The sequence below is a fragment of the Danaus plexippus genome, chromosome 17 (genome assembly GCF_018135715.1).
Source record: "Danaus plexippus chromosome 17, MEX_DaPlex, whole genome shotgun sequence".
Taxonomy (NCBI): Eukaryota; Metazoa; Arthropoda; class Insecta; order Lepidoptera; family Nymphalidae; genus Danaus; species Danaus plexippus.
Window position 1 is genome coordinate 1129887 of NC_083548.1, and position 11479 is coordinate 1141365.

An 11479-nucleotide genomic window follows, 5' to 3' on the forward strand; every position below is an offset into this window, starting at 1 on the left:
AATCACATTTAGAAACTTTAATTTAATTTCTGCTGTGTATAAATACTACATTCATAGATGATTTAACAACCCGTGCGTGGAATGATAAAGGGTTACGAATATTTATACAAATAATTACCTACATTGTTACATATAGATAATTATTGAAATATTGAGATTTTCCATTTGCGAATTTTGAGCTTACAATCTACTTTAAAAAAAACTTATTATTACTTCTTATTTGAAAACTTCTTAAAAGGCCGAAAATTTGTAACACCAAAAAAACATAAAAATTCAAAATCATATTATATTCAATAATAGTATTTATATACAATACCAACAATTTATTCTAAATTCTTATATATTAAGTAATCATTGGTATGTGCATGGTAAATGTAACAATATCACTAACTAAGATTTACATAATCTGACTAACACTGGAAGTATGGCGTGAATCGTGAGCGTGTCATGTCAAATGTTCACATACTATTGTTACTCATTAGTTATCTCGGCGACAACAATAAATTTTTAATATCTGCAAAAAAATAGCCAATTTGTAAGTACAAAAATTGCAAACACTGAAACACTTTGAGACTTGAGCTAACAGACATATAACTTATAAGACAACCCTAATAAGTCAAAATATCGCTTTGTAGAGCTAATCCACGAGCTGCTCGTGTAGATATTCTGCTGTACTTAATCAATGCGATCTGATCATCAGTACCGTGGACTATAGAGGTTAATTAACACAATTTTTTTGAATAGTTCATCTACGCTTTTGAACAGCGCCTTCATCATTTTAAGGTAGTTTCTTCACGATTTAAATAATCTTTAATTTCATCACTGGATTAATATATATCACTTGTTGATATTTTTTTTTCAATTTCTTGTACAGTATATTGTAAAAAAAGCAACATAATTTTTAAAACAGCGTCAAATGACAAAAATATAACTATGTAAATAGTAAATGTAATAACATATTATTAAAAGCATCCTTCCAAAAAAATATAGCAATTACTCAAAAGAGAAATATTTAATAATAATAATCACAGGCACCTTAGCTTTTCCTCACATTACGATACAATTACAACCCTCAAGCCTTGAGTAACTCTACTTCCGTAGGGATGTCTTTCACCTGTTATAGGCACTTTAATTAATTATTGTGCCGTTACGGTCAGAAATCACTGTATTTGATTTCAACTGACTGAAATTTCACCGTTCTAGGTTTAAAGTCAGTAAAATCATGAATTACATCTTCAAAGTCTATATTTTTGAGAATCTAGTAACCGCTCTTGATTTATTTTATTTGTTATAAAAAAAAAAATTGTTTTAATTTCTAGAAAGAGCGTACATATATTCTGTTAAAAGGAGACTTTTATTTTCTAATTCTTTCTCTTCTACGTCTTCATTAGAGTTCTCAACAAATTCTTTGCAACCTTGCCTCTCAGAACTCTTCAGAACAGTTTTTAAAAGATAACATATTTTTCTTTATTAATCTTCGTTTAGGACCTGATCACTCAAAAACTCCGCTGCAATGGAATAAGTAATGGATGTGATTGATCAAAAATAAAAACGAAAAATTGTAGAAAAATAAGATTTTAATTAAAATATAGGATAGAATAGTACGATTGAAATAACTGTATATATTATAACTATAGTTGTACGTGTCTTTATTACCAGGAGAGTTAAGAATCTAATTAAACCAATTACCATGTATAGATTTTAACCTTATATAGTATAAAATACTTTATAATGTTATCTTTCTTTTTTAGATTAAATAACTTATTTTAGTTATCTACAAGTCAAAGTAGGTATAAAGGTAGAACAAAATTTAATCCCTCATGTATGGGAACTTTTAGTAGGAAGCGGGCAACGGTACCAGACCATAACACTGAAGGTGACAAAACGTCGTAAAATATCATAAACAAATTAAACTTTTAAAGTACCTAACTGGCATCGATATATAGTTTTTGGTTTTTAATATATTACTCTAATGTATACGTCTACAATTTATGTATTATAGAGTTATTGCTGACTATAGAGTCATGTCTTCAAGACGAGATAAAAAGATGTACGTTTTAAAAATGTCTCAAATGTCTTTTACTTCGAGCACAGAAGCGCAACGCGGATTTATTAGCTATAGATCGTTTCCTGACTCTATAGTGTAAGATTTGTATAATTAATATAATGTATAAAATTATGAAAAAATTGGTCATATTCTTAAAAATTACAGATTTATAAGTTTAGGGAATCTAACATCATAAGAGTTATGTATTTTGGGCTCTTAGAAATTTCTTTGGGAGTTGTCAAGGAAGAAACATTTTAGAAAGTTCGGATACACGACAATAAAGCAAGATTTGTCTTTAAGTAATTGCAAGATATTGAAACTTATACTATAAAGGCAGGTACTTCAGGATTTAAAAAGGCACAACATGTTTCACAATATAATGACCCATTTGCTCTCTTGAATAATATATTTATAGGAAAAAACTTCACGCAGAGGTGACATTTAATGGCTGAAAAATAGTTTTTTCATAAAATTGTATAATAATAAAAATGCTTATAGTTTCACCAATTTGAAAAAAGAGTTCCACCAAGAAAAGTTCGTTATTTCACGGCAAATGTGCTTGCGAAGTTCATCTTATGAAATACGACACTTCATTGGATATTTCTAAACGTGTATGTGTGGATAATGATTTTTTAAATCCTAGATATTTGTATGTGTGTTGTTAAATATTCCTTGTTGTATTATATTTGTAGGACTTTTAATGAATCTCTGAAATCTTCTGCCACATCCTGTAAAATGGTAGAAAAAAGGATTTTAAAAATCGTTAAAGTTATATTTTGTCTAGTTACCTTAGTACATAATGCATTCACAAGCTTAATATGAGATTTGAAGCTAAAAACTTCTAAAAATTATTTATTTTATGGGTCCTAATTATATTAAAAAAACAAATTAAAATTAAAGGATAGTACATATCTTCTTATTAGGCAAATATTGCACAGGCCCCTAAATTCCCCCAAAATTTTTTTAAGGCTTTTTTTATATGCAATTAATATTTTTTTTAAATATGCTTTTATTTATACTGCATTATTTCGCCAATGTCAACGTTTTTATATATTGAACAATTTATAAAATATATGAAACTACGGTTCATCACAAAAAACTTCCATCTCGTTTGCCCGTGATCACGGTAGCTATAAAGGAACCGAATCGTCGGAATTACGTAATTAGAAATAATAAAAAAATCAAATTTATTAAGTTTCAGCTTCATTTAAATGAGCACATGCAAAAATCTTAGATATCGTTGTAGTCTAGTATATTATATAATCTTGAATTTAATACATACAATATTGTAATATTTTTATTGGTACTCTATAATACTACGTTTGACACTGTCTGACGTGTATCCGATTGTATATATTTTATCTGTAAAACTTCAGGTCAAAAATAGTTTGTCAAATTTGTCAATATCTTTAAAGCCGTACTTTTTTTTATTTCTAATTATTCCCACCACTTTAAAATCTAATAATTCTCATTATTTGACCTTCGGGTGAGTACTTATTATAAAATGATAAAGGAGTGAAATGCTGACACAGTTTTAATTACGATCATAAAAACATGGCATACGCTATGATCTTTTAGCTAAGTAAATAAACAAATAATGATATCATTATACAGAACTAACCGATGTAACTCATTATTATGATTTATTAGGTTTGATGGATCCCTGGGGCTGTGAAACAATAAGTACGACAGTTGCGTCATCTTTCGAAGATAACTTTAAACCAGAAAAACCATTTGATAAGTTAGAAGACTCGGAGGAGTATCTCGCAGTGTTGGGTTGGTTGCTAAGATTAATATATAAAATATTAAATATCAACTACCTTAATCATTATTATTTTTGAATATTTTTATTGCTATATAATTCTTATTACATACATATATTACAAAATATTTGTGTCAAGGTAAACTGCTTTTTAAAGTTTTTTTATTAACTACGTATAAGTTAAGACTTATTTTGTTTTTAAATTAAATATTCTAACACTGTACAGGCCTAATATGAAAATATGTTTATTCTGTAGAGCGGAAACTGCAGGCCTTGAGAAAAAAGAACAAAGTGGTGGAAAATCTCGCCGCATACCGAGCTGACTGCATCGAGCGATTGATGCGTGAGGGCTGCGACCTGGAACCGGTGGTCGGAGACACAGAATCTGAGAAACTTCTGGAGGACTAATATTATTAGAGCTTGTAAGTAACTATGGCCGCATCTACTAACATTGATTTATCTGGGCCATCTTTCTGCGTCGTGTCCGGCGCATCTCAGGGAATAGGTAGGGCTCTAGCCATCGAAGTATCGAAATGCCTGAAACCAAAATCTGTCATGGTGCTACTGGCTCGCAATAAACAGCAACTTGCGACTACAGCCAGCCTCTGTGAAAATGATGGATTGAAAGTTCTCATTAACTCTATAGATCTGTCGATAGCATCAGAGAAAGAAATGACTGATGTTATCATGCAAGCTCTGGGTGGACAGAAGGTTACCGATTTTGCCAACTGCATAATATTCCATAACGTTGGCTCACTTGGTAACTTGGCTGTGGAGACGACTCGAATGGAAAATATCGAGGAACTGAGAGGATACTATGATTTGAATGTGTTCAAAGTAATATCACTTAACACACAGCTCCTTAAAATATTTGAAGAGGTGGAGGATAGGGTTATCATTGTCAACATCACATCACTGTGTGCCATCAAGCCAATGGGCGGCATGGCTTACTACTGCAGCGGGAAGGCCGCAAGGGAAATGTACTTCCGAGTACTCGCTGAAGAGAAACGGCACATTAGGGTCTTGAACTATTCCCCCGGCCCCGTCGAAACTGCCATGATAGATTTTGTTCTTCAAGAAGCTGTTAATGAAAACCTCCGAGATGTGTTCACATCATTCAAGAACCAGGGAACATTGCTGACACCTGAGATAACAGCTAAAAAATGTATCAAGGTTCTGCTAGCAGGAAAGTTCAGTCCCGGGGAACACATCGACTACTTCGATGACGAATAAGCTAATACTCCTTCTCTCAGATTCAGCTTTGATCCAAGTTAGCCGCTTGCTTAACCGATGCATATTGTTAATGTAGCTCTCTCTAGCATTTATATCTACATTCCATGTTTCATGTAATTTATGAATGCAATTCATATATATAATAAATGCATTGAATTTGTATTGTGTTTTCAATTTGACCCGTTTTATTTTTATGAGTTACATTCATAACTTGTTTTTTAACCCCGACCTCCTTATCTATTGTTACATAACATGAAGCAACTTAGTAACGTGTGTTGAGATGTAATTTTTGATACAATATTATCTCCGTACCCAATTCATAATGTTACATCATATTTAAACCATTGAATAGTTTCAAGCACAGAGTATTAATTGTTCTGTAGTTTTTATAACAATGACAGAGTAAATGCTTATATGACCTGAATATAATTTGTGATTTCTCATCAGACTCAATACTTCAAGCTCTTACACGTTGAATGAATATTTGTCCTAATATCGATTGAATATAAAATACATCTTCCGTATATAAATAATGTGATATATATGACATGGTAGCTTATTAAATAGAATTATTTAAAAGTAAGTTTTGAAAAAAGTTCCTATATCTGTCAACCAAACTCGTGGCTTATGAAAACAAACTATAGAATTTATATAATAAGACAAAGAAATTTTTAAATTTTAACGGACCATTGAGAATCATGTTCCATTTTTGATTTCCGATGTTTAACTGGAATGGAATGTTTCCAGTTGTGTAATGTCCGGTCGGAAAAGTCTGTTCCTCTTCCTGATGAGCCTGGCTTGGAAGTCCAGATACAGCATGCCGCTGCTGCTGGGAGGTACAGCGGCGTTACTGGGACAGGCCTGGATGTTCCAGATAAGAGTTCACACAGTACACAGACTGAGGGAGAGTGAGGTGTACAGATGTTTATTATTATATTATCTGTGCTCTTAAGTGTGTGCGTGTGTAGAGATGCGTAATGTTTGTGTGTTATGTATTTGTTTCAATTTGTTTATCTGTAGGAATCTTAATATAGCGAAATTAAAACCATGTAATTATATAATAGACCATTGTATATTATATTATTTTATGATATTTAGTGTTGTATTTTTTCCAGTTAGCGTATTATGATGATAACGCCGAGGAAGAAGACTCCTGGGACACGGAATCCACAGATTCCTGGGAGACCATTGTCGAGGAGGTCGCGTATGGATGACTAGTGATAGTGTAAATCATAAATATAATGAGATGCCAATCCAGATTTAATACGTAGTTATTATAGGTGATTGTTTTAGAGTTCAAAATATTACCAATTAATTTTAATATATTTAATCAAAGATTAACCTATCGTGTGGTGTAGAATGTTTTTATATAAAAAAAACAATCTATAGCTATATTAATTTCAACTTTTCGTTTAAAAACTTAATGTTTGTTTTTTTTTTTTTGTTAATAGTTTTCGTAATGGAAAATGGCTGTTAATTTAAGATCTCCTTCGGTGACTAAGATAGATTTAGCTAATATCAATTTTTTTTATCAAATTACTACGTTTCAAAGAGCTAACGAGTTTGATAATAACTATTGTAATATTATATTTAAATCAAAATGTATATCATAATGGGGCTGTGTGAATTTAAATAAAGTTTTGATAAAATTTTTGTTTTATTTTAATTTTAATATATATTGTAAATAAAAAATAAAAGACAATTTTAATTAGGCAGTGCTTTATTGAATGCGAGTTCAAAGGCATGCTTTGTGTAAAACATTTTAAATGGATGAATGTGTCATGCAAATGTCAAAAACGTCACTTCCATGTAGCTAATACTTAGCAGTACCGCCATGTTTGAAGACATTTAAAGATTCCGTCTATCGTTGGCGGTTAAAACTATTTCATGCGACTCGGAAATAACGTGTTTTATATAAATTACTATTAATTGTTTTACCACATTCTTCACTATACGTGTTCTTTGTGTCTTTTATATTCCATCAATAACAGCGGGATTAACAGACGGCAATGACAAAACCTTTATATCTCTAAACTTGGTCGTTTTGTATGATAACGTGATAATCATTATACACAGCCTCCGAAGCATTGAATGTACACTCCAAATACCCAAAGTAATTAAAAAGGTGTCCTAAAAATAACATCCATAACGACTAAACGCTCCATTAAACTGAATGGCTCATGTAATTAATAAACGAGTAACATGTTAAGTGTAAGGTTACAAAATGACTACCATTAAATTTAATACACGAAGGTATAACAGCTATACGAAACATTTCATTTTTAATAATACAGTTGACAATATTGCTAGGACTTTTGTCTACTTTCTTAGTTTTGCGTCCATTATTATGCTTATTTTCAAGTATATCCAAAATACTTTACGGTGGAATTTAGATCAAAGAATTCATGTTTTAATACCTCGATCATTCCCCCGTTATAAAAAAAATTATGTTTGTTGTTATACTTTCCTTATAACTCACAATAACAGACAAATCAGGGTCGCAGCAAATAAAGTAATTACAGATTATACATCAGTTGCCATAATAGTTCTTTTGGGTCTTTGAAACCTGCATTTTTTTTTTGCATTGACCGTCTAGCACATGACTCGCAAAGAATGAGATCTATTAAACAAACATCATCAGCTGCCCGGACACGGAGTTATGGTTCTGGTTCGAGGTAGAAATCTCCTGGCTTATGAGTAAAGAACTATGCATTCCTCATTTTAGTTGGATTTTTTAGGAATATTATTTTTAGTTGGGAGTTTATTGTTCCTGGTACTTGTAGTAAAGACTGTTCAATTGTTCCAAGAATATAAAAATGAGGATTGTCAGTGGTCCGATTTTCGCATACGTTGGTATGAAGCCCTTCCACAGTGCAAATACTCCTTCGTTTTTTATAACGCTCATTAAGACACTTACTTGACTGGTTCCTTTTGCTGAGTTTTGTACTCTGTGAGAATAATTTCGCATATAAGAATTCTCATAAAGAAAGATATTGTTAAAAAGACATAACTTTTAACTGTTAACCAAATTTCTTATTATAAAGAAAAAATGTTATAGGATTACCTTGTCTTAACAATGTCCACGGGCAAGGATGCGAAAGTCGTGACCAAACCAGATATCAGGGACGCCATAAAGTGAAGAACGATGCCATCCCCCAGTTGAGGTAACAACATCTCCCTGGCCTGATGACGATATCATACACATTTTATTTGATTCAACATGATTCCAACGAAAGAGTAGTATTTGGATGCGTTGTTAATGTAATTGAAGATTGCTATTTCTAATGATACTAGCTGATAACTGGATCATCGTCTGCGTTATATTGGCAAGGCTTAAGTCTGTCAAGGAAAAGCAACATTCGTGGTTTTCTAAATAATATGATATAATTTGAAAATATCCCATTTCTTTTGGATGAGATCCAGGTTTCTAGAAAAGACAACCGCTAAAATTAAATTTATATCTATAGGTTTTATGTCATTATACGTTCTAGAGAACTTGTTTAATAATGTTTCGCTACAATCATAATCTTTGTAACTTTGTAAAACAACATGATGACAAATCCGTTACCGTAAGGATTACGTTAACAATCTATATTTGTTTAGTGACACGTTGAATTTGTTTGAAATGTACTGAGACCTGCGCGTAGGTGCTGAGTTGCGCCGCGTTCACCACCATGGCCCTCGTGACGGTAGCTGTAGCGCCCCGGAACATCATAGCAGGACCTTCCTCTCTTGAGATTCTAGTTCATTAGGGAAAGACATGTTTGATACTCTTATATTAGGGGTTTTAGAGAAAATTCTGTCGTATTTTGAGGAAAATATTTGACACTATTGATTAAAACATGAATTTGTTGTTATATATGTATATATATAAACATAAATATATATGATTAATGTCCCTTCATTTGTTCCATCTATAGCCATATCTCAGGTAGCCCGTGAATTCCTGTTTTGTAATAATTCCCATCCTTGGGAGTTAAAATAGTCAACAGCCGCCTTTGTTAAATAATTTTGTAGGAAATAATCAGATGGTGCAATGCCACATGAATATGGAAGGTGACTATGGAAGCAACTTCCTAAGGAATTAAATTCTTGCTGCCACCCTCGTGCATGCGGTCAAGCATTATCGTGGCGTTACACTTATTCCTTTTCTACACTATAAAGCAAGCCTTTCTTTAATAGGTGCATCCAACGGACTACTGCACTACAGGTCCACGTTAACGTTTCCCGTTTCAGCGAGTGGTCGTGTACTGGGCCTTTCCTTTCCCACTAAAGCAAAGCAGTACTTTTCCTTAATGGATATTTTATTTTGAAACTGTTGCTGATGATGCTCCTCGTGTGCTATAACATTTCTTATCTCAATATTCTCGTAAAGAAACCACCTTTCATCCCAAGTAACTAGCTTGTCCAAGCACAACTCCACATTGTATCTATTCAACTGTAATGAACTCATTAAGACAATTGTGTTCCGTTAATTCATGTGGAACCCAAACGTTTTCTTGAACACAAATACAAGAGATTTAATGTGATCGGAGAGTTGTATTATGAATTAAAAATTGTCCTGCTATTTTTCGACTTGTTGCATGTGGATTATTTAGCAGGCTTAGGAAACCGGAAAGAAATTTACTTAACCATTTTTATGGCGTTCGAAAATCAACAATGTCTTTTCCAGATGCATAAGCAATGATGCGTTGTTTCCTTTTTGAAATTTACACAAAATGTACTTTATCTAATGGCATGTTTTTCATTTTAAAAAAGAACTCTTTTTATATTAAACATCAGCTGAAAAAACAAAAAAATCCTATCGAGTCACTAACCAGATTTTTTTTTTATATTTTCAAAGAATTTTTCTGGCCCTTTTAAATACGACAGAACTTTCAATCCAACATGTGTATAAATTATGAATAAAGAAAAAAGCAAGTCCACTACGTCTTGTCCACACAATTCACAATCAATAACAAGAAAGAATTGATCATTGGAACTTAAATATAGTTGTTATTATGTTATGATATGTCCAGTCCGGTAATAACACAAGTAACAGCTACCCCAGACGAAATCAATACTTTTAAATATTCGTCTTTGTAACAAGCAATACATTTTTTATTAAAACTAAACCATTACCTAGCAAGAGCGTTGAACACGTTCTTGTAGTTCCGTCGCTGTTCCGGCGGGAGACGGCCGTCAGCAGTCATGCGGATCAGCGCGACCTCTGCCGGGGTCCCGATGAAGGCGCCGATGCCGCCCGCGATCATGCCAATTACGAGTTTCACCGGAAAACTCGGTACCCCATAAGCGCTATAAACATAACTCTGTAAAGACTGACAGGACATGCATTATTTATTTTATTATTTGGCATCGAATAACTTCGCAGGAATTAAACTACTTCCAGCTATCGCAGGTGATCTGCTGACCATTATTCAGGATTTTCGTAATTTAAGGACCCACCCTGAAGTATTTTATAAAATATAACCCTAAACAAAACAACACTTGCATGTTACGAAAGATCGTAAGATTATCTGCTACTTCACAATAACTACATTATTTTATAATGTTTAAATTTAAATATTTCTACTAAGACGAGCAACAGTGGGTTAAAAGATTATATTAGCGACTAGGAAATTGAAAACCTGCAAGTAAAATTCTCACGTTGTGTAATAATTTGAAATCCCATTATAGCATCCCAGTCTTCCGGTAGTGTAGGTGGCCTGTCTGAAGAGAGCCGCTGAGAGACCGGTGTAGAAACCCGTGATACCTTCCTTCTTGAGGATATTACTGACCGTCGCCAATACGCTCGGGTTTCCCCTGGGACCGGCGAGCTGCATCCTGGTCTTAACCAAATCTGCCGGTTGGACCACGCATATACCCATCATGCTGTGGAGAAGATTGTCCTTTAACCAGTCCAGTATAGTGCGAGATCGTCACAATCAATAGCAATCCAACTTACCCACTAAGACCTCCGAAAACAAAATTCAGCCAGCCCGGCATGGGCTTCCTCGCTGGTTTTTTTTCTTCGCCGCCCATTGTTATTTTTGTTCAAATGGTTGGATGTTATGGATTATTTTTCAGTTTATTCGGACTATTTAAAAACATGTTCTTTTAAATAACCATTTTTGTATTTGATGGTTGTCAATAAGTCAATTTTATTATTACTTTCCCGATTTGTGCCAGCTTTTTTTGTACCCGTATATTTGGAAGCTGCTCCTCAAAAGTTCGAAATATTTTTACTACGTTATGCTGTTATATAAGTTTAGAGAAATGTCTACGATTAATTGAACTATTTTGCAAAAAACTTTTTTACAGTTTAAAAAAGTTTTGCAGCTTGTTTTGGTAATAATTATTAAATATAGAATTTATTAAATAAATTGAAAAGTTGTGATGATATTTATGATTCAAAAATTTTAAAAGTATATCTCGAAATATGAGGACCAAATAGTTTA

The 11479-nt window shown here is 32.8% G+C and overlaps 2 protein-coding genes across 6 annotated transcripts; one reads left to right on the forward strand and one right to left on the reverse strand.

The window, feature by feature from the left end:
• Nucleotides 1–3379: 3379 nt before the first annotated feature.
• LOC116771227 (sepiapterin reductase) lies at nucleotides 3380–6691 on the forward strand. 5 transcript variants are annotated; one of them, XR_004353585.2, is made up of 5 exons: nucleotides 3380–3533; nucleotides 3698–3823; nucleotides 4066–4231; nucleotides 5790–5955; nucleotides 6158–6691. XR_004353585.2 is itself a non-coding variant. In XM_032663023.2 (3 exons), exon 3 carries the CDS (start codon nucleotides 4242–4244, stop codon nucleotides 5040–5042), a length of 801 nt encoding a protein of 266 aa, XP_032518914.2. In that variant the 5' UTR covers nucleotides 3380–3533; nucleotides 3698–3823; nucleotides 4066–4241; the 3' UTR covers nucleotides 5043–5202. The 5 variants fall into 5 exon arrangements, 2 of the variants coding, with proteins under 2 accessions (XP_032518914.2, XP_032518915.2); XR_009752956.1 differs by having other exon boundaries at nucleotides 6162–6691; XR_009752957.1 differs by lacking the exon at nucleotides 5790–5955.
• Nucleotides 6692–6744: 53 nt separating this feature from the next.
• On the reverse strand, nucleotides 6745–11290 carry LOC116771574 (mitochondrial 2-oxoglutarate/malate carrier protein-like). Its single transcript, XM_032663461.2, has 6 exons — nucleotides 10987–11290; nucleotides 10689–10913; nucleotides 10164–10337; nucleotides 8680–8782; nucleotides 8107–8225; nucleotides 6745–7990 (listed from the first exon to the last, which is right to left on the reverse strand). The coding sequence occupies exons 1-6, from the start codon at nucleotides 11061–11063 to the stop codon at nucleotides 7804–7806; spliced, it is 885 nt and encodes a 294-aa protein (XP_032519352.2). The 5' UTR covers nucleotides 11064–11290; the 3' UTR covers nucleotides 6745–7803.
• Nucleotides 11291–11479: the final 189 nt, after the last annotated feature.

Bases quoted from the DNA above. Each gene is read 5' to 3' on its own strand.
- LOC116771227 (XM_032663023.2), top strand. From the start codon at position 4,242: ATGGCCGCATCTACTAACATTGATTTATCTGGGCCATCTTTCTGCGTC.
- LOC116771574 (XM_032663461.2), bottom strand. From the start codon at position 11,063: ATGGGCGGCGAAGAAAAAAAACCAGCGAGGAAGCCCATGCCGGGCTGG. The intron at 10,338-10,688 runs GTGAGAATTTTA...TTATGTTTATAG, and splicing joins ATTTCAAATTATTACACAAC to CGCTTATGGGGTACCGAGTT. The intron at 8,783-10,163 runs GTAATGGTTTAG...CTAATGAACTAG, and splicing joins GTGTTCAACGCTCTTGCTAG to AATCTCAAGAGAGGAAGGTC.